This window comes from Ostrea edulis, chromosome 5, assembly GCF_947568905.1.
Source record: "Ostrea edulis chromosome 5, xbOstEdul1.1, whole genome shotgun sequence".
NCBI lineage: Eukaryota > Metazoa > Mollusca > Bivalvia > Ostreida > Ostreidae > Ostrea > Ostrea edulis.
The window spans coordinates 22,751,242-22,776,336 of NC_079168.1; the positions used below are offsets into that span (position 1 = coordinate 22,751,242).

Here is a 25,095-nt window from a genome sequence, read left to right on the forward strand (position 1 = left end):
CTCTCTCCATTTATTTAGACATAAAAAAAAAATTCTTCACATTTTTTTTCTAATTAACTATTACCCTTTGAACATCTACAATTCACACGATGCTATATCAAAGGAAAACCATTGTAAAGTACTATGCAACCCTGTCAATGTAGTTCATGCTAGAAGGTTTTTTGAATTTTTACATGAATGTTTTGAATTCCGCACCAAAAGTAGAGTGCTATAACTACATTTAATTTTTACATGAATGTTTTGAATTGCGCACCAAAAGTAGAGTGCTATAACTACATTTAATTTATGTAATATGCAATACTAAATTGTATACATAGTCTAATATCACAGGTACATATCAAATATATACTTGTATTTACATATATGTAAATGAACTGTTAGTAATTAGTTTATTGTCATTATATATCTCATATTGTGTAACATGATTGTATGCCAACATGCTTGGTGAATCAATAAATAATTGAAATAATTAGATTAAAATTCAGATACCTGTGCACTTACATCTTACTTTAAAGGGGCATTAGCTGTGAAAGTGATGGCAACTATTTTTTTCTCAAAATCTCTCGATGATATTGAAATACATATTGATGACTAATAAGAACATTTATTTTTTATTATGTACAAAAACAAGAAAATTAATCCTAATAAAACTATGTTAGATAACCGCTTTTAATGTAAAGAAATATATATACGGAAGAAGTATTCACTGCACCCCAATTAAATCATTTCTCAAATATAAACAAAATCAACAAATATGCAAAGGTAACTAGAGAATAATTATACTGTCTCGCAAGACAATAATATTCAATCACCAAAATCACATATTCTTTTTCAAGATGTTAAAAGGTGTTTGAAATAATTAAATACAAGTGTAATTATTACTTTAATATATAATATCTATTATAGGGCAACTTTCATTGAATTCAATATTTGGTGACAAAATGACCACTAATTCCCATTAAGACAAGAAGATCGATTGAAGGGGGTGCGAGAAATGTTGCATATGTTCTATTATAGAAAATGTTGTGATGGATATATTGATATGGTTCTTTTATTCTAAATATTCAAGAAAAAGTCGTGAACTTTGGTACCCTTACTGTTTCAGTTCTAAAATTTTAAGAAAAAAGTTGTGAACTTCTGGCACACGATTCTGAAAACCAAAGAAAAAGTTGTGGTGCACTTCTGGCACACAGTTTTGATTCTGAATACCAAAGAAAAAGTTGTGGTACACTTCTGGCACACTGTTTCATTTAGGAAAAGTTGTGGTGCACTTTTGGCACACTGTGCCACTAGTGGCACACTGTGTACTGCTAGTGGCACACTGTATGCCGCTAGCGGCATTAGCTGCACACTTCTGGCAAACAGCTCTGGCACACTGATTTGTTTGCCGCAAACTTGCAGCAAACTTGCGGCAAATTTGCAGCAAACTTTACATTTTGGTAAGGGTTCTTATGATTTGAAAAATATGCCTTGTATTCAAATTTTTAGCCGAGTTGCAACGAAGTTGAACTCCGCTATTGGTTTGGTGATGGGGGCGGGCGGTTGGGCGTCAACAATTGGTTTCCGGATGATAACTCGAAAAGTGTACAATCTAATCAAATGAAACTTTGATATATTGTTGGGTACCAGGTAAGGAAGATCCCTATTGATTTTGGAGAAAAAAGGTCAAGGTCACAGTGACCGAAAATAGAATGAAAAATTTGGTTTCCGGATGATAACGCCAAAAGTTTAAATCCGAATCAAATGAAACTTTGATATATTGTTGGGTACCAGGTAAGGAAGACCCCTATTGATTTTGGAGAACAAAGGTCAAAGGTCAAGGTCACAGTGACCAAAAATAGAATGAAAATTTCAGAAAAATTTGGTTTCCGGATGATAACTCCAAATCAAATGAAACTTTGATATATTGTTGGGTACCAGGTAAGGAAGACCCCTATTGATTTTGGAGAACAAAGGTCAAGGTCACAGTGACCGAAAATAGAATGAAAATTTCAGAAAAATTTGGTTTCCGGATGATAACTCCGAAAGTTTAAATCCAAATCAAATGAATCTTTGATATATTGTTGGGTACCAGGTAAGGAAGACCCCTATTGATTTTGGAGAAAATAGGTCAAAGGTCAAGGTCACAGTGACCGAATTTAGAATGAAAATTTCAGAAATATTTGGTTTCCGGATAACTCAGAAAGTTTAAATCCGAATCAAATGATACTTACAGATATTGTTATGTACTAGGTAAGGAAGACCCCTATTGATTTTGGAGAAAATAGATCAAAGGTCAAGGTCACAGTGACTGAATATAGAACGAAATTTCAGAAATATTTGGTTTCTGGATGATAACTCAAAGATTAAATCCGAATCAAATGATACTTGGATATATTGTTGGATACCAGCAAAGCAAGGTCCCTATTGATTTTGGAGAACAAAGGTCAATTAGTCACAGTGACCGAATATAGATTGAAAACTTCAGACAAATATGGTTTCTGGACAGTAACTCGAAAAGTTCAAAACTGAAATTAGTTCTTAACAATTATAAATATGCCACATCATTCCTGACTTTGCAATGTATCCCATGCACCTGTGGTAGTATCGGTCTATATTATCTCCATTTCATTATTTTCTATTTACTTGTCTACGTAAATTCCTATCTTCGTATTCGAGTTGTTTATTTCATGAAACAGGAAGAGAGTTATCTTTTATTTTCAAACGTATTTTATTACAAAACTTCTCATTGGTTACTTCTAGATTTATTATCAAATCACATAACAGGTAACTTTTACTCTCATTCTTTTGTTAAGAATAGTATTTAAACCCGAGCACAACTGTGCTCGGGGCTTCTGCTGAGCCATTCCTTGCAACAAGGTAAATATCAGGAGTTGCCTCACCCTGTATTTTTGATTATTGTTTCTTTATTTTTCCTATTTAGTTATATTTTTCTCTCAAGCCACATTCATTCCCCGGGATTATCATTTTGGTATTTATCATACAATTGTCGAACTTTATTAAAGGTTTAAAACTTTATTTATTATTTTATTGCTAGCCTCACTCTAGGCGGACTCAAACTTACCTGGAAAAATCCAAAGGGTTGAATACTTTATATAACACCTATCATCATTAAAAAAAACACAACACGAAGTAAAAAGAACACATCAATAGTAGTGACAGAATGTCCAACTACTACACACCCCTGGGTGCATATACTGATTTTCTAAATGTAGATCAATGTTAAAGGTCACCAGGTCAAAAATTTTCGTGTCAATGGAAAGGTCTTGCCACAAGGAATACACATTCCAAATATGAAAGCTTAATTACTTCTTGTGGTGTAAAAGATATGATCAAGGTTATAATTTCAAAAAACTAGGTCAAGATCACAAAATCTACTATCATTGGAAAGGAGTCTTCTCACAAAAAATGCACATATGCTAAATATCGAAGCAGTACCTCTTGAAAGATATGACCAAAATCTATTATGCGAGATCTATATTTCACATGTAATAAAGGCATACCAATTTGTGATAGACTGAGTGAAAAATAATAGCCCACTGCATAATGACATCCCTCAAATAAATAAGGAGGGGGTGTTAGGTGTTGGTTGGGAACATGTAATGCTTTTGTAAATTGCTCTCAGAATGCTGTTATCTCAGTGATTTATAATTGTTATAAGTTAATGGCAAGCTCCCTCCAATGTTTACACGAGTCAAGCGATTTTCTCTTCATCAGCTGAAAAATGGTGATGGATTACCCCATTGCTTCTGGAAAAATGTTGCCGTCACTGCAGTATACTTCATTGACAACCCCATAAATAAAATAAAGTTTAAAAAGTACCATAACCATTTTTAAATTCCTGACAGCTTTCTCATACCTTCATACATTTTGTTGTTGATAATTTGCTTGGTTTGAAAGGAAAACAAATCGCAGCTGATATAGTGTCACAATGCACACTTTACATTGACTGCTTTGTATTTCCCATGTTTTAAAATGAATAGGCGGATTAAACGTCTAAATTCATAATTGCAAGATGTTTAGGGTCTTCGCTCGACTCAACGGTCACACCGTAAAACATATTAGTTACATGATTAATCACTTGTCGCCTCAAAACTAGAAGGTCATGGGTTCAATTCTCCAGTCCAGCAGTACGTCAAACCTGTGGCATTTAAAACAGGTTCCTTCACCAACTTGAACCATCCTGCAGTAGAAGATATGACCCTAAAAATTGTTATGGTAGGCATTGGTACAATAAAGACCCTTCACTTCTACGATTGGTTTTACTATGGACATGTGTACATATTACATCATATTAGTCACCATTACTCGTTGAGAGGGGGTCTGCCAATTATCGGAGCATTCTCTCACAAATAGTCAGGTAACAGATATTGTCAAGTGTTGTTAAATAAAACCCCATGTTTTCCATACAGTGAGCTTTTCTAATAATCAAATTGTAGACATTTGTGCACATACCAAGTGTAATGAAGCACAATACACTACAAAACTATTCCCTCCAGTGACCTTGACCTTTAATCTTGAAAACCAACATGAGTAAACTTGTTTGCATAGTCTTCAAGAGAAGCATAATTTCCTTTGCAGAGACCTAGCATTCACATGCGGGGCCAGGTCTCAATGCAAAATAAGAGGCCAAACAAACACAAATATGGGCATGTCACTATATCAAAACTGTAGCTGTTGCAAAGGAAATGCAGTGTAGTATGAATTCGAAAGGTTACTGTGGTAACTTGAAAATAAAAACTTGAATGCAGATTGATTCATCATGTTTAATGTTATTTACAATGAAAATATATGATGCATTGTCCAGAGGATTTCATTGTTTTATAAGTACTGCCTCATGAAGACAAATTTGGACATGTCAGTATATAGAATATTCCCTCTCATAAAACACATCATTTAATGAAATAGTAAAATCACATCATGGATATGAAAAGAGATAAAAAAAAATTCAAGCATACAAGTCTAAAGAACTTTCAAAGAAAAATTCATAGTGTGTATGTGAATGCCCAGGGGTGGACAAAAAATCAATGTATTTCAGAGTTATAGTTGAAGGCTAAAGAGTTGAGAATGCACATGTCAAAACAAATGCCCACTTGAAGAGGGGGGGGGGGATAAAAATATAAATTTTGGTACTGAAAATTACTTCTTATTTCTGCTTTCTCTCACTGTTGGATTTATTACACTACATGACATCTACTGTACATACTATTCCTATGAACCTTATACATGTAGTCAGATCAAGGTAACTAGACAACTTTATGCCATAATAAAAATCTAGTGAATGAAAGGTTATTTTATAATACTGTACATTTAGTCTGCTGGAAAGCTATTTAAACATACATGTAGTGTGTTCAGTTTGTAATAATCATAGTATTATAATAAATCCCCTGAGCGAATTGAGAGTTGAATTCTGGGGGGGGGGGGAAGAAAACATTAGCAATACCCCCCCCCCCCCCCCCAAAAAAAAAAAAAAACTTGAAAATATTCAAACATACAATATGTATCTTTCAAACATTGTTTTTCTTTATTCAATTAACTAGTACCTGAGTATTTTTCCCCTTTGCCTCAGTTACAACAATTATTATACAAACAATCACTTACATGTATAATCCCTTTATACATGTAGATGTAAATGTTACTTAACTACATTTACAACCTCTTATTAACAAATATACAAACTGCATAATGCTGAAATTCATAGGTGAACAACAAGATTGTTTTCCATTCTGTCTCTGACAATATCCAACAAAATCTAGAATCTTGTTGACACATACATGTATTTAAAAATGAATTAATACTTAATCATTGTATTGATACGTTAAGTCCATCCTAGAAATAAATAAAACTTAATGAGATGAAAATGCATTTTATGTACAAGAAAGTGGATTTTCTGGGAAGATATAAAGCAGCCTAGAATTATGTTGGACCAAAATAGCAGATCACTACTTTTCAGTGTGGTATGCCTCTGAATCATACTCATGACAAATCAATGGTTAAAAAAACCCTAGAAAACTCATATAATATCAATAAAATTAACCTACAGTAATATATGAAAGAATCATATTACTAGATCAACTATGTAATAAAAATTCCTAAAATACTTTTCTTTTATGAAATATTAATGGTCATGAATTGCTTTAATACATCAAAGATGATTTTAAAACATTATTTACATTCAGTTTCTCCCCCATTTCATTTTCAAAGTAAAATTAATTTTCATTGTTTTTTTCCTACTGTTGATACAATCAAAATTTATGATAATTAATTGTTCACTTAAAAAAGATGAAGATGCACTGTAATATAGTTATGTTGTTCATATAATATTTCATTATTTGTTACCAACTTTTGTTTCACAAGGTTAAAACACATAATTTAATAAAAATCTGTACGTCCGTCAAATACTTTTAGCCTGATTTTGTACGGTTTATCAGAGAAGCACTTCATGAATGTATGAAATACAACAAAATTATAAACTGCAGCATGTCCTAGACACAAGTCATGAGTCATGGAGGTCCTTGACCCCTACCACAATCACAAACATGACTAAAGTCTCAGGTGGCTAGCAGCAGGACAGGTGAACTGGCAAGCACAAGTCCTGGGTTGTCTTGGATATGTCTGTGACATCAGAAGACATGGGATTTGGACAGCTGGCCGTGAACGTCTGCTATAGAAGCACCACCTGGAAGTCATGCAGGTTCAATATTGAAATTGTATAAAAATCTGTTACTACAATGCTCAGGAAATTATCACCAAGAATATTGAAAAATGACCTTGTCTGATTTGAATTCTTCCAATGGCTTTCACTAGTTCTTTTGGGTAAGGAGGAAATTAAAATTTGCCCCATTTTGAAATCGCCCAGTTAGGATAAGGACACGATGAATCAGGTACAAAATTTCCCCAGTAAACAAGATATTACATGTAGTGCCTTTATAGTTTGGAAAATGGGGAAATCAATACCTAGTATGCTGTTGGACCTAAGGCCCTGGGGTGCAAGGCCCTTGAAACTCACAATTTTTGTCTACTTTGTTTCAAAGATGCTTCATTCCAAAAAAAAAAAAAATTGGAATGATAGTTATCAAGAAGTTAAAAATGTTCTATTGTTATCGGACGACAGACTCAAGTGACCTTAAATAATTTAATTCACACTACTTGGGAGCATTTGTATAATCATTATGAATTAAGAAGATAGTTCTCAAACTTCCTACATATTCTCATACACCAGGTGATCAGAAGACCTCACTTGAGATTATAGCTCAGGTGAGCTAAATCAAAAATAAAAGCAAGCCTAAAAGGAAAACAAAAAACCCACATACCATCTAACCCTAAAAAACACTTGGCGCAAATTTACCCCCCCCCCCCCCCCCCCCCCCCCCCCCCCCCCCCCCCCCCCCCCGGAATCTACATGCCAGTCAAATCTTTTTTTTAAATAAGTTAACTGTGTTGGAAGTGAAAGTTATCTACTCATTAATTTATCATATACAAATGTATACATATAAAATTTAAATTTTACCTGAGATAAAGCATGGAGGAAAAAAGTTCGGAAAACTACATTTGACAGTCCCCTAAATCTCGTAAAAAAAAGTTGACTGTGAAGAAACAGTTTTTCCAACTTTTTTCACCATGCCTTGATTTAGGAACTGAAATATGGTATGTGATTTGATAAATGTATATTTTGTGACAATATACAGTGAGGAAACAGGCAGTCCCCTTCTGTATTACTATCAGGGGACTAATGAAACTTAACCTAAAAACCTTAAATAATAAATCTACACAACAAAAAATCAGAGTATACACACATCTCAGCATGGATAGTTAAATAAAATTTGGAAAACTGTGAAGACTTTTAAAAGTCCAAGGGTTGACGAATCCTACTCAGGTCTAAATTTATTCTCATCGACCTACTTTCAGCAAATTTATTGGTTTCATATTACAGATACAATTATACTATGCTTCTTTCCTCACAAACCTTTGGCCTTGCATCTTGAAGTCATAATCCGATATTTAAAGACCCCCCTTTGCGAAAACCCCAATGTACATATATGGTATTTAAAATCTAAAATACATACATAAACATTGCACATTTAGAAGTTCCAGCTTCAGCAGAAATCATACTCTGACTTCCTTTTCTGTTTCAATGCCTTTAAAAAAATTACATAATATGAAAATATGTACATGAAGAAAAAAAAGGCATATGATATCTTCTCATTTTCTTAAAATCATTTGTTTTGTGAACAAATTTTGCAACTCCTGTGTATATAAATCACTGATATATAGATAACCTACAACTCCTGTGTATATAAATCACTGATAGATAACCTACAACTCCTGTGTATATAAATCACTGATATACAGATAACTACAACTCCTGTGTATATAAATCACTGATATACAGATAACCTACAATTCCTGTGTATATAAATCACTGATATACAGATAACCTACAACTCCTGTGTATATAAATCACTGATATATAGATAACCTACAACTCCTGTGTATATAAATCACTGATATATAGATAACCTACAACTGCTGTGTATATAAATCACTGATAGATAACCTACAACTCCTGTGTATATAAATCACTGATATATAAATAACCTACAACTCATGTGTATATAAATCACTGATAGATAACCTACAACTCCTGTGTATATAAATCACTGATAGATAACCTACAACTCCTGTGTATATAAATCACTGATATACAGATAACCTACAATTCCTGTGTATATAAATCACTGATATACAGATAACCTACAACTCCTGTGTACATAAATCACTGATATATAGATAACCTACAACTCCTGTGTATATAAATCACTGATATATAGATAACCTACAACTCCTGTGTATATAAATCACTGATAGATAACCTACAACTCCTGTGTATATAAATCACTGATATATAAATAACCTACAACTCATATGTATATAAATCACTGATAGATAACCTACAACTCCTGTGTATATAAATCACTGATAGATAACCTACAACTCCTGTGTATATAAATCACTGATATACAGATAACCTACAACTCCTGTGTATATAAATCACTGATAGATAACCTACAACTCCTGTGTATATAAATCACTGATATATTGTATATAGATAACCTACAACTCCTGTGTATATAAATCACTGATATATAGATAACCTACAACTCCTGTGTATATAAATCACTGATAGATAACCTACAACTCCTGTGTATATAAATCACTGATATATTGTATATAGATAACCTACAACTCCTGTGTATATAAATCACTGATATACAGATAACCTACAACTCCTGTGTGTATAAATCACTGATAGATAACCTACAACTCCTGTGTATATAAATCACTGATATATAGGTAACTACAACTCCTGTGTATATAAATCACTGATAGATAACTTACAACTCCTGTGTATATAAATCACTGATATACAGATAACCTACAACTCCTGTGTATATAAATCACTGATATATAGGTAACTACAACTCCTGTGTATATAAATCACTGATATATAACCTACAATTCCTGTGTATATAAATCACTGATAGATAACCTACAACTCCTGTGTATATAAATCACTGATATATAGATAACCTACAACTCCTGTGTATATAAATCACTGATATATACATAACCTACAACTCCTGTGTATATAAATCACTGATAGATAACCTACAACTCCTGTGTATATAAATCACTGTTATATAGATAACCTACAACTCCTGTGTATATAAATCACTGATATACAGATAACCTACAACTCCTGTGTATATAAATCACTGATAGATAACCTACAACTCCTGTGTATATAAATCACTGATAGATAACCTACAACTCCTGTGTATATAAATCACTGATATATAGATAACCTACAACTCCTGTGTATATAAATCACTGATAGATAACCTACAACTCCTGTGTATATAAATCACTGATATATAGATAACCTACAACTCCTGTGTATATAAATCACTGATAGATAACCTACAACTCCTGTGTATATAAATCACTGATATATAGGTAACTACAACTCCTGTGTATATAAATCACTGATATATAACCTACAATTCCTGTGTATATAAATCACTGATAGATAACCTACAACTCCTGTGTATATAAATCACTGATATATAGATAACCTACAACTCCTGTGTATATAAATCACTGATATATACATAACCTACAACTCCTGTGTATATAAATCACTGATAGATAACCTACAACTCCTGTGTATATAAATCACTGTTATATAGATAACCTACAACTCCTGTGTATATAAATCACTGATATACAGATAACCTACAACTCCTGTGTATATAAATCACTGATAGATAACCTACAACTCCTGTGTATATAAATCACTGATAGATAACCTACAACTCCTGTGTATATAAATCACTGATATATAGATAACCTACAACTCCTGTGTATATAAATCACTGATAGATAACCTACAACTCCTGTGTATATAAATCACTGATATATAGATAACCTACAACTCCTGTGTATATAAATCACTGATAGATAACCTACAACTCCTGTGTATATAAATCACTGATAGATAACCTACAACTCCTGTGTATATAAATCACTGATATATAGATAACCTACAACTCCTGTGTATATAAATCACTGATAGATAACCTACAACTCCTGTGTATATAAATCACTGATAGATAACCTACAACTCCTGTGTATATAAATCACTGTTATATAGATAACCTACAACTCCTGTGTATATAAATCACTGATATATAGATAACCTACAACTCCTGTGTATATAAATCACTGATATACAGATAACCTACAACTCCTGTGTATATAAATCACTGATAGATAACCTACAACTCCTGTGTATATAAATCACTGATATATAGATAACCTACAACTCCTGTGTATATAAATCACTGATATACAGATAACCTACAACTCCTGTGTATATAAATCACTGATAGATAACCTACAACTCCTGTGTATATAAATCACTGATAGATAACCTACAACTCCTGTGTATATAAATCACTGATAGATAACCTACAACTCCTGTGTATATAAATCACTGATATACAGATAACCTACAACTCCTGTGTATATAAATCACTGATAGATAACCTACAACTCCTGTGTATATAAATCACTGACAGATAACCTACAACTCCTGTGTATATAAATCACTGATATACAGATAACCTACAACTCCTGTGTATATAAATCACTGATAGATAACCTACAACTCCTGTGTATATAAATCACTGATATATAGATAACCTACAACTCCTGTGTATATAAATCACTGATATATACATAACCTACAACTCCTGTGTATATAAATCACTGATAGATAACCTACAACTCCTGTGTATATAAATCACTGTTATATAGATAACCTACAACTCCTGTGTATATAAATCACTGATATACAGATAACCTACAACTCCTGTGTATATAAATCACTGATAGATAACCTACAACTCCTGTGTATATAAATCACTGATAGATAACCTACAACACCTGTGTATATAAATCACTGATATATAGATAACCTACAACTCCTGTGTATATAAATCACTGATAGATAACCTACAACTCCTGTGTATATAAATCACTGATATATAGATAACCTACAACTCCTGTGTATATAAATCACTGATAGATAACCTACAACTCCTGTGTATATAAATCACTGATATATAGGTAACTACAACTCCTGTGTATATAAATCACTGATATATAACCTACAATTCCTGTGTATATAAATCACTGATAGATAACCTACAACTCCTGTGTATATAAATCACTGATATATAGATAACCTACAACTCCTGTGTATATAAATCACTGATATATACATAACCTACAACTCCTGTGTATATAAATCACTGATAGATAACCTACAACTCCTGTGTATATAAATCACTGTTATATAGATAACCTACAACTCCTGTGTATATAAATCACTGATATACAGATAACCTACAACTCCTGTGTATATAAATCACTGATAGATAACCTACAACTCCTGTGTATATAAATCACTGATAGATAACCTACAACTCCTGTGTATATAAATCACTGATATATAGATAACCTACAACTCCTGTGTATATAAATCACTGATAGATAACCTACAACTCCTGTGTATATAAATCACTGATATATAGATAACCTACAACTCCTGTGTATATAAATCACTGATAGATAACCTACAACTCCTGTGTATATAAATCACTGATAGATAACCTACAACTCCTGTGTATATAAATCACTGATATATAGATAACCTACAACTCCTGTGTATATAAATCACTGATAGATAACCTACAACTCCTGTGTATATAAATCACTGATAGATAACCTACAACTCCTGTGTATATAAATCACTGTTATATAGATAACCTACAACTCCTGTGTATATAAATCACTGATATATAGATAACCTACAACTCCTGTGTATATAAATCACTGATATACAGATAACCTACAACTCCTGTGTATATAAATCACTGATAGATAACCTACAACTCCTGTGTATATAAATCACTGATATATAGATAACCTACAACTCCTGTGTATATAAATCACTGATATACAGATAACCTACAACTCCTGTGTATATAAATCACTGATAGATAACCTACAACTCCTGTGTATATAAATCACTGATATATAGATAACCTACAACTCCTGTGTATATAAATCACTGATAGATAACCTACAACTCCTGTGTATATAAATCACTGATAGATAACCTACAACTCCTGTGTATATAAATCACTGATATACAGATAACCTACAACTCCTGTGTATATAAATCACTGATAGATAACCTACAACTCCTGTGTATATAAATCACTGACAGATAACCTACAACTCCTGTGTATATAAATCACTGATATACAGATAACCTACAACTCCTGTGTATATAAATCACTGATAGATAACCTACAACTCCTGTGTATATAAATCACTGATAGATAACCTACAACTCCTGTGTATATAAATCACTGATAGATAACCTACAACTCCTGTGTATATAAATCACTGATAGATAACCTACAACTCCTGTGTATATAAATCACTGATAGATAACCTACAACTCCTGTGTATATAAATCACTGATATATAGATAACCTACAACTCCTGTGTATATAAATCACTGATAGATAACCTACAACTCCTGTGTATATAAATCACTGATAGATAACCTACAACTCCTGTGTATATAAATCACTGATATATAGATAACTACAACTCCTGTGTATATAAATCACTGATAGATAACCTACAACTCCTGTGTATATAAATCACTGATAGATAGATAACCTACAACTCCTGTGTATATAAATCACTGATAGATAACCTACAACTCCTGTGTATATAAATCACTGATAGATAACCTACAACTCCTGTGTATATAAATCACTGATATACAGATAACCTACAACTCCTGTGTATATAAATCACTGTTATATAGATAACCTACAACTCCTGTGTATATAAATCACTGATAGATAACCTACAACTCCTGTGTATATAAATCACTGATAGATAACCTACAACTCCTGTGTATATAAATCACTGATAGATAACCTACAACTCCTGTGTATATAAATCACTGATAGATAAATAACCTACAACTCATGTGTATATAAATCACTGTTATACAGATAACCTACAACTCCTGTGTATATAAATCACTGATAGATAACCTACAACTCCTGTGTATATAAATCACTGATATACAGATAACCTACAACTCCTGTGTATATAAATCACTGATATATAGATAACTTACCTTTTTAATTGCTGTCCAGTCTTCTATTATTTCTACGTCCTTTAACATGTACACTATATATGGTCCTAAAATAGAATGAAATTATACACACTTTGTATATATTCAAATCCCTTACAACATGTTTCTCAATTTTATTATATGTATTTTAGTTTTAATGTTTCTGTACTCTGTATCAATTAATCAATGACAGCATTAGTGTTAAATCTAGGATCTAGAGAGGGCACACATATCATATGTTCAAAAGGGCACTTTTCGTCGCGGCAAGACAATATCAGGGCACTTTCATTGGATCAAACTATGATAGTAATAGAATAACCATTTAGCCTCTTTAAAAGTTAATACCTGCTGCCTTGATTTTAAACTTTTCAATCAACCTTGTGAAATAAAGAACAATTGTTTATATTAAAAGCTATATATAAAACAAAAATTTTAGAGAAAAAAGGGCATGGTGCAGTTAAAAAGGGCATTGTGCCAGCCAAAAAGGGCATGGTGCAGTTAAAAAGGGCATGGTGCAGCGCCATGCTAGTTTGCTTTAGATTTAACACTATCAGCATGATTACATGTATCAATGTATATTACTTACAAGAATAAATTATCAATTACACTGAACTAATATAAGGTCTGTGCAGTGTACAAAAAACAACTGTATTGAAATCAAGTTATCTAGAGGACCAATGATTTACTGTATCTGATATATACCACATGCACATGTGTCAGAAATATACCTAGCATTGATATAATATAGTTAACAAGATGTGTTTGTGAAACACTGATGTATGGCAGCAAAGTAATTTTGGTACCCAAAGAAAGCTTGTGTCACAAGGAACACACATGTAAAGTATGAAAGCCCAATCACTAAGTTATGACATAAGTAAAGTTTCTCAAAGGAAGGACAATCTCCAATGTGAAGAGCAGGTCAAAAATTCTGGTACCAAAAGAAAGGTCTTGTCACAAAGAATTCACATGTAAAATATGAAAGCCCTAAAACTACACTGTAACTGTTCAAAAGTTATGTCCAATGTAAAGTTCTTCAAAATTAGCTTGACCCTTGAGGTCAAGGTCACAAGTAGACAAGGTGAAAAATTTGGTACCAAAAGAAAGGTCTTGTCATAAGGTCAAAAGGAACACATTTGAGAAACACAAAAGCCCTATCATTATCCATTCAAATTAAAGTTTTTGTGGACAAAAAGACAGAGAGAAACCGAATCCCTAATTATGAGGGCATAAAAAGTTGAAAATGTAACAGTCCACATTATATAAATTTTCATTCAGGTAAAATAAATATGGGCCCTGGCAAAATAAAAATTTCACATTATTCAAATATGAGAAAACAAGAAATGTTTTAGAAACATATATTCTATTTCTTTTATGTTGAATGAAAATACAGATATCAGCCATCGATCGTTAAATTACTGGATCAATCCCACAATGCAATAATATTTAGGGATGACTTATAATATTTAGCAGGACCTCTCCCCCCCAATATAGCAATTACATGTACATATTCAATACATGCTTGTAGATATCATCAGTATTCAGTACCTGTCACAGATATTGGTTTTTTTCTTCTTTCCGACGAGGATCCATCTATTTTCTTTTTACATTTATTCATTGTCTGTGATTCATCCCAAAGATCTACAGGCAAACAGAATGACTAATATTATAGTGCGAACAAAAGTATATCCTGTACGCTTGAAAATATTTGCCCTTGTCTTATTTTTCCACTTGATGTCAGTGGACGAATTCAGACTGGGCTAAACTGTTTCCGTCTTCTCTCCCACAACTGTGTGAGGGCAAATTTCAAGTCTGAAACTGTTTACAATGGTGAAAAGATGAAGAAAAAATTGGGACAAAAATAACAATGTATATAGTAATTAAGATGAAATGGTTATAGTTTGTGGAAAAATCAACACTCAAACTCCCTGCTAAAATTATAATGATTTATATATTATCTAATGTTTGAAATACACTAACTTTTTACATGCTATAAATGTATTTCAGAATTCAATACTCAGCTGAAAACAAATGGCACATGTTGCTTTGACAGTTATAAATCCTGATGACGTACAAAACATTGAACATACCAGATGATATATCTATATTATGCCTATCTTCTTCCAGACGACGAATTCGTTCTTCAAGTTCCCCTTTGACACTGTCATATAAAAGTTCCTTTTCACTCTAAATCAGAAAAGTAAAAAAGAATTATGAGTGACAGTGACTACTTGTCTTCCCTAACTTACAATTTGTACATTTTGAGGTGGATATTCATGATTGCTGAAATCAACTTCGGACTGTATGTACATATGTACCTCCAAATTTTGCTGGGCAGCTAAAACTTCACTTTCAAACTTATTCTGTATGCTGTCTATTCGAAATTCTCGTAAGATTCCTGTAATATATTGAAAAACATTTAGCATGAACCTGTTCAGTTAAGCACACCCCACCAGTACTTCCCAAGGTCTTCTGGTACTTACTGGACATCTGGTCCAGTAATGGTTGGGATATTACTGGACCAAATCACATTTTACCAGACCAAAATTTTATAGGCAAATTAAACCCCTATTGTGGCCCCGCCCTACCCTTGGGGGCCAGGGTTTTGACAAACTTGAATTTACACTATATCAGGAAGCTTACAATTTCATGTAAATTTGAACTTTCTGGCCCAGTGGTTCTTGAGAAGAAGAGTTTTAAAGATGTTTCCTATATATTCCCATGTAAACCTTTGATCTCCTATTGTCACCCTAACCTACCCCCGGGGGCCATGATTTTAATAAACTTGAATCTGCACTATGTCAGAAAGCTTTCATGTAAATTTGAACTTTCTGGCCCAGAATGGCATCGTCGACGTACTTTATGAGCCCAAGCATTTCACTTCAGATTCGTCAGTGGAGTAAACTTTTCCAACTCGTGTTCAACACCAGTGTTACGAAATACACATGTGGTTTTTTTTAAACTCGAGCAATTCGCGTAACTCAAATGCAAATTGTTCAATTAAACTTGACCATATGTTGTTCAAGTACTTCTTGATCAGAGTATAGTTTAAACACAGTTTAAACCTGTTATTTATTACCTAATTCAAACGCTTCAAAGACGACTAGTTTCACGGGATATTGGGGAAATTGAAGATGATTGCAAATTTGAGAAATATTTGAGTTAAACGTAAACACGTTTTCTGTTTGCAATGACTAAAGAACACAATAAATTTTGGGACATGCTGCTAAAAATTGAAAATTTATCTAATCACGTATTTTATTCAATGAGGGAAAAAATTATCAGACACTTGGTCAGGTCAACTACTGATATTGATCGGACCAAAACAACAATTACCGGACATTTGCCAATGTCCGACGGACCTTCGGAATCACTGCCCACCCCTCTCTTTTTTGTCACTGAAAGGAAATGCATGTACTGTAAATCACTTTACAATTGTGAGAACTTTATGTTTATGTTAATCAGTGATGATATCTCAGCACAAAAATAAGGATTTCATGAATAATTTTGTATATGGACATAGCATTGAACAGATTGAATATTTGTGTACATAATATCTCACTAATAAATCCTACAAATTAAACAAAAATAAAGTCTCATGAAATTTAAGTGATTTACAGCATTACCTTTCAGTCAAATATAAACCTAGTATAGGTACATGTAAAAAAAAAAAAAAAAAAAACTTGCTAGCTGTATCTGTGCGATTCCCTCTTCTTTGATATAATTCCACATCATCATCTAAAAGATAACAGATAAATAACACATTCATTAACAAACGTTGCTGGGAATTTATAAAATTCTGCCTGAACTTGTACCTGCTACTTCTGTTCTTATTCTCATGCTCTCCTGTAGCTGTGCCAGAGGGCTGAGGTATTCCAGGGCCTTTCCTGCCCGAACCTCATCCAGTTTGTGCTCAACCTGACCCATCCTTTCTTTGTAAAGCCTGTAATACAAGTGAGTATGGGTACTGAGGACCTATTCTAACCCGGATCCCCACGGGACTCAAAGTAGATCTATTTGGTATATAACATTCATCACTTTCAATAACTTACACTTCTTTTAAATCGGAGACTGTTTTTCTAAGTCTGCCATGTCATCCAGACATTCAGATTTTCTTCTTTCACATTCTTCTTCATCAAGCTCTGCAATGCCAATTTATTCCCAATTACTACAGATCACATATAAACTGAATGAAAACATCATGTAAGAATTGTCAGTCACAGAATATTTCACTGAGTAAAAAGAATGTCCAAAAACACAACTGCATTTCATCTGTAGATGTACCATGTACAATTTTAGGACAGTCTTTGAAATTGGCGACAGGTCTGAAGACTTGAGGGCAGTAAATCAGGCCTGGGCTTCTAAACAATAATACATTTTACATGAAATGGAATTATGACAATAATCAGAAACTGAAAATAAAAATGGGATTGGAGCCAGAAAATTTTCTTTGGTCTAGAAAACAATGCATACAAAAGCACAGTCAGAATGGCTAGTGCTCCAAATGTGGTGACTGTTGGAGTACGAACACATCATTTTGTGTTATGAAATTGTTTCAATCACAATACACTAATGACCTAATTAAAAAGTTTGAGAATGTTGAGAATGATGAAATATGGTATACATTAATGCTGAAATTATTGAGTGTTGTTTTAATTTTGTTTGATTTTTGTTCACTTCACTTTGATGTTCAATTCACCCCCCCCCCCCCCCCCCCCCCCCCAATTTCACTTCAGTTCATTGTACATTGCTTTGATAAGTAAGAAACTAAAATAACTGATTTTTTACAGTTTGGGTTTTACTTATTTTGCTTTGACTCTGTAATCTAAATGTCAAATGTCGAAAATATATACAATGATGTAAGAATAAAAATGTCCCAGTTGTTTAATGTATAGTTGTGAAGAAACATTTCGGTTTTAAACATACCGAATTGAAAGCACTAAAAATGACTGGGTGATTAATGTGCTAAGAATGGGTGATTAATATGCAAAGTGTTTAAGAAATTAAGTTGTATTATGACTAAAATGTCATAAATATCATTAAATTTTGCAAAAATAAATTTTCAGTGAATGAAATATACATTTACGAACACTTTCCATAAAATTGCTTGATTTATAAAAATCATTGTATTGTAATTCGACCTTGATAAAAATGTCGCAAGGAACACGAGTTATGTTGTATATGAATTTGTCGTGCAAGTTACCTATTAAAGTCAGAACTTGACAAAATTTCATAAATAGAGAGCAAAAGCAGATATCTATCATTGGGGCACAAAAACATCGGAAGCATATGGTAATTTTTACATAACTGACAATATGTAATTGCTTTATATCATCTTAAAACACAAACACTATAGACATTTCTGCTTGTAGTTCATCATGATTATAAAAGATTATTGTATCACCATCAATGTAATCATATCATTAGTAGGGCTGAAACGATTCACCGAAATATTGATACTGTTCAATATAAACCCTCGATTCAATGTTCAATTCATTGCCTCGATTTTGTGTTTGATACGTTTATTACAAACTGGTTCAGTAAAATACATCAGGTTCGGTCTATAATGATTATTTTTACCTGCATGGGGGACAAAATAGCTTCAAATAAGATTCAGACTGTTGTTTACTTTGAGTCTTGCGAAAATAATAATACACTTCATCAGTTTAAACTACAGAGCCAACATGCATCTTACCATTTGGCAGTTTGGAAATATTTTGCTTTTAAAATTATGAATGTGAATGTTGGTAATAAAAGTTTTCTTCAAGGTTATTATTGGTTTCTTCTGTAAATTGTATTGTATTGAAGGTATTGAATCGTGGCATAAGTATTGCAATATGTATCGTATCGTGAAGGGGGCGTATCGTTTCAGCCCTAATCATTAAGGGGTGTATCATTTCATGGTTTGTGAGCAGACTTTGGTGAAAGTTTGGCACAGGCTAAGTTTAATTTCCCAAAACTGTCACGGAGCAGATGATGTCAAACAATGACGTGAAAAACACAAAACTGCACATGCTGACATAGATACAAAATTGTCTACTTTTCATTATCGCAAGCCACGCCAATTAATAGTCTCCATTTACACTACTACCAGACTCGGTAACCGTGGCTAGTCACGACGTCTACTTTTACTACAGTCAAATATTATTCAAGTCTATCATAATTATTCTTGTTTCATTTGTAGTTGTAATAATGACATCACTTACTATTAAGATTTTAAGATTAAAATTTCAATTTAGCTATCACTTTGACGGGTTTATCTTTAGATCTCATTTCTTGCACTCAAGGACATTTTTAAGACGATGCATTGAAGCTAGGCTGACCTCGAAATGAACACAATTACATGAAATGGAAAGTAACTAAAAATGCGTCTATTGACAGTTGTGTGATAAATAGAATCTTGCACTCGTGCTTATGGAATATGAAATTTATAAAATTTGTTGCCGGGTTTAAATACTTCCCTTGCTAAGTCTCAGGAAATATTAAAACTGGCAACACATTTCATATGCCATCCTCTATGTCTAATTCGGTGGCACAAAATGTTCCTCTAGAGCTTTTATACCAGCAGATCATACTGTTGTCCCTTAGAAACATTCACAAGAATCGGAGTTGCTCCTCATAGTGAAAGAGCTAAATATAACTTTGTGCTTGGGCATGCCTAATAAAGGTGTTTTTCACTAAATATTGTGTACAGCATCAGAAATTCTTCGTCTGTTTTGCCATGCCTGTTATCGCGAGATATTGTAGGTGGATCTACTGGAAAAAAACTAAACATTGACAATCAGCGTGAAAATGTAGTACTCCAGCCATTCCAACAAAGAAAGGAAAATCATATGGTTGCAGAAAGAATTCACAGTCTGTTGTTCGTTTTTTAACTTGATATTAAATTCAAACTTTTTCAATACCGACGAAATAGCTTTCTCCTCCGCACTTGTCCATTGATGTTACCTTATATTATATGACATATAGAAATAACTTGACAATCGGAACTTGAAACTTCAGTACATCAAACATGGTGCACAAATATGAATCGAGAAATTGGAAGATATCGAAATTGTTGAAAATGGTAGAATATGGCCTCATAAATCGTAAGGTGCAGGATGTAAATTTACTAAGAAACATAGAATATCATTTTCTTTACGTAAAGAAAGTCAGCAAATGTTTAGAATGATCCAAAATGTTGTGGGAGTGAATCACTCCCGCATTTGTACCATTATGGAGATCCTAAGGAGTTGTAGCCCTCTCCGAAAAAAAAAAAAAAAATCGGAGAGGGTTACATTAATGCAACCAATGCCACATCATAAAGACATATATCGATTGCCTATGCTCTTTAAAATGTTAGATTCTCAAAACTGCAATATGTTGGTATAACTTTCTAGTATGTAGTACATTGACATGTGTTTCATTTGTAATATGAATGCATTAAACAGGTTGGGAACACTTCCCCTATAGCGAGATATTCTCGCTAAAACACGATTATCCCTCTTTAGCGAGAAATAAACATTACCATAAACAGGTGTTTTGGCATCTGTATTGAAAATAATGGCAAATCCCGTGCAACGCTGAATAAGTGCGCCACGCACTCAACATGATGTGAATTGTTTCTATGAAATTGACAACATAGTCATGAAATTGCATATCAAAGTTGCTGCGTAAGAGGGAAGCAGTCTGAAATCCAATACACATCGTGAGTGTTTTTGTTTTGATTCATATATTTGCTGAAGTATCAGACATTTTAACACTTTTTCTTCTTTTCACGTGAATCGCGAAAAGATGTACTCTGCGGGTGTTTTTCTCGGTTATACGGGATATATTTATTCTCGCTAAGGAGGGATAATCGCGTTTTTAGCGAAAATATCTCGCTATAGGGGAAGTGTTCCCAACCTGTTAAATATGCAGTGACAAATCTACAATGTTACTCATTCCCAATGCTTGTCAGACTATCACAATCAGTTTGACAATATGCATACACACTGAATAAATCAGGTTATTCAATGTGTCTTCGCACTGTTGTGTATTGTCAGCATATAAAGCTTTTAAAATTGTCGGGTTCGGTATATCTGGTAAAACTTTGTCGAGAAAATTCGAAATGAAAAGCCACGTTTACGTCAATCGTGGGCAGAGTTATATAAATATGTCGTCATTAATATAACGATATCATCCATGTGTAGTATACACACAATACATATCACATTCTTATAGATTTATGGAATGTACAGAAGGGATTCCCCGTCTTCCTCTACAAATTTTACCTGACCCATCTTCTTCCTCGGAACCCATTTCTGAATCATCATCAGAACTATTATTGCTTCCTAAAGTTTCGTGCTCCATTTCTTCTTCTTCTGTTTCTGTTTTCCCATTCTCTAAGACAGGCATTTTCATCATATCGCGTCAAAATATTCACCTCATATCTCAAACATTCAAAGTGCGCGTAGCGGAAGTTTGTATCGGAATTAATATCAATGCGCATGTGTATTGGAAAACCACTCTGTTTCTATTTTTACAGGAAATCAAACAGGCGGATCAATAAATCGTCCTATTTTTTTCACATTTAAAATTAGATGCAACGAAGATGAACAAATGATGCCCTTTAGACAAATATACCATGTACATATATGTATACACACATTTATAAAATATATTATGTTCTATTTATTTCTATATTATATATGAATAATGAAGGATCTAGACCTAATTACTGTGTGTGTGTGTGTGTGTGTGTGTTGGGGGTGGGGGTGGGGGTGGGGTGGGGTGGGGGGTCCGAAGGGGAGAGGGCATGGGAGGAGGTTCCTTTAAAAAGATTGATTCAAAATGGTGCATTTTAATGCATTTTCAACTGTAATTCTTGTTCCTTCTTCCTTTCATTTATAGTTACCACATCCTTTATAGAATTAAATAGTAAACTAGACTCGTTGATTCAAAATCATTCATTTTAATGCATTTCAGACTGAAATTCTGGTCACCCTAAATCCGCCACTTATGATTATACATGTAGCCTAGAAAGGAAGCATAAAAAAAAACAACAGGCACGGATACAGAGGGGGCGGGGTTCAGGACCCCTGAGATGGGTGAAAAATGCATATACTTGCACATTTTTTGTTTTGTTTTGTTTTGGCTACAGTTATACAGTGTATATAGGAGATAGGAGAAAATCTTTGGCTGGACCGGGGATCGCACCCGGAACCCCTGCATTACTGTGCTCTAACCACTGAGCTACTCAGGCCGATACCCTTGGTCCGTTCATCCCTAAGGACTAGTCCTTAATTTGTCTTCGCCCTCGAAGACACACACATCCCGGGTTCTTTTCACCCCTTGCAGGACAACCTGCAGCGCAGGGGTGGTCAACGACACCAAATGTAGTATATATACATAGGCGGATCCAGGAATTTGTGAAAGGGGGAGGGGGGTCTAGCACTTGATCTTTTACGTACTTTTCACAATATCCACCCCCACCCCCATTTACACTCTTTACTTAAATTGTGTACATGACATCTTAGGGGGAGATCTTGAGACAGTTTAACACACGGAAATGCTTTGTGTGTTTTCACTACTTTACCACTTGTTTCCCAAGTTCAAGTCATTGATATCGATCGCTATACTCTGATCTGATTTGAAATGCTAAAAAGAAATGAATCTAAAGGTTACTACCAATAGGCCAAGGGTCTGGGGCCGCCTATGCCTCCAGAAGCTCTGCGGTAAATGATGCAAAATCCTACATTCTGAGTATTTCCTGGCACTTCTTTAGACTTTTAAATTGTCTGCTTCTTAAACAAAAATCTTTTATGTCACATATACTTTTCAAGAAGTCTTAAGTGATACTTGTAACTGACGAAAATATCGTAAATATTTATATCAGTGTTTCGTCTTATTTATCAACAAAAAAAAAAACCAAAAAAACAAAAAAAAAATTAAATGATATACTGATGTTGATAAATTTGAATGATAAGTATCCACCTTTCATATCATTTTGACTCGTTAAAATTGAATAACTGAATTGTTTTGGTCCGCAAAAGAGGGGGGGGGGGGTCCGGAACCGAGGACCACTGCATTACTAGTCAGGTGCTCTACCCACTGAGCTACCCAGGCCTATATCCACGGTCCGTTTAGCCCTAATTACTACAATTCTAATATATATATATATATATATATATATATATATATATATATATATATAGGATCCGACCCACATGGGGTAATTCTTAGATACACACACAACAGCATACACTACATGTACAACTCCTGTAGACATGAAATCTACATACACAACGAATTAATCGATTCTGTCAAATTGTAGACAAACATTATCCACAAAATGTTGGTAGACTATTCACTTAGGAGAATTTGACAGATTTCTCAAAACACGCAGACAAGCACACACATCGAAACTACGCGACTCTTTTGATCTAAATGGGGATTCGAACATATTCGTCAGTGCTGCATGTAACAGAAGGGCCAGATACAGTAAATAATAATAATAATGATAATAAAATAAACAGATAAATAAAATAAAAAATAAGACCAAAAACAACTAAGGAAAACATATTTCTATTGTGAAAATTGTAAATCTGTACGGAAAAGTATTTTATTTAACGTTAACAAGTGTAAACAGCATAGAGACAGCAAAATTTTCTAATAATAAACAGCACAACAAAAGAACAATGGAAATATCCATCAGCACTGTTTGCATAGGAAAACACAATCCTGATTTTAGGCGTGTTTGAAGAACCTGAGCAATCCAAACTGGTGTTAGTAACTGACCACCTCTAGCCCTGGTCACTTCCCTATAGCGATCTGGGAAAGTGTTCAATTCAAATTCCGGAAGTTATCCTGCGGTATTCTGTACCAATCTTCAACAGACGATTGTTTCCTCTTCTAAGCACTGATTGAACGATATAGCTGCATGGATCTCATCCCTGAAACAAACACCTGCTAGAGACCATTTCCTTATGACACTAAAACATAACATTTATATATACTTATACAAACTAAGCGTATATAATCTAATAATAAATAAATCAACTAAACAAACGAATTGATTTTCAATGATTATTGGCGGTGGAGATAATAGAGAGTAAGAAAACTGAAATTAGACGCGAATGTACGAAGGATAACAATCTTAGAAGTACTACTGCATGGATTGATTGGGGAGAAATGGAAACGAAGTAGTCAGTTCTATTTAAAACATTGATTAATATTCTGTAGCTATATGTACCGTATATATTTCTAAAGAAAGAATTGATATCACACAGTCAAAATAAGAAAAAAGCAGGAAAATATGCAGTTATAAAATTAGTTCATTTCACTAGCGC

The 25,095-nt window shown here is 33.5% G+C and overlaps 1 protein-coding gene across 1 annotated transcript; it reads right to left on the minus strand.

Moving 5' to 3' along the window:
• Positions 1-5,497: 5,497 nt before the first annotated feature.
• Positions 5,498-22,247, minus strand: LOC125652096 (breast cancer metastasis-suppressor 1-like protein). The gene is given in 11 exon segments (XM_056164441.1): positions 5,498-6,679; positions 8,067-8,138; positions 13,793-13,857; positions 15,335-15,427; positions 15,877-15,973; positions 16,105-16,184; positions 17,474-17,524; positions 17,602-17,729; positions 17,839-17,857; positions 17,860-17,928; positions 22,039-22,247. Coding segments are annotated over 10 exon segments (777 nt in total). The 5' UTR covers positions 22,172-22,247; the 3' UTR covers positions 5,498-6,679; positions 8,067-8,096.
• Positions 22,248-25,095: the final 2,848 nt, after the last annotated feature.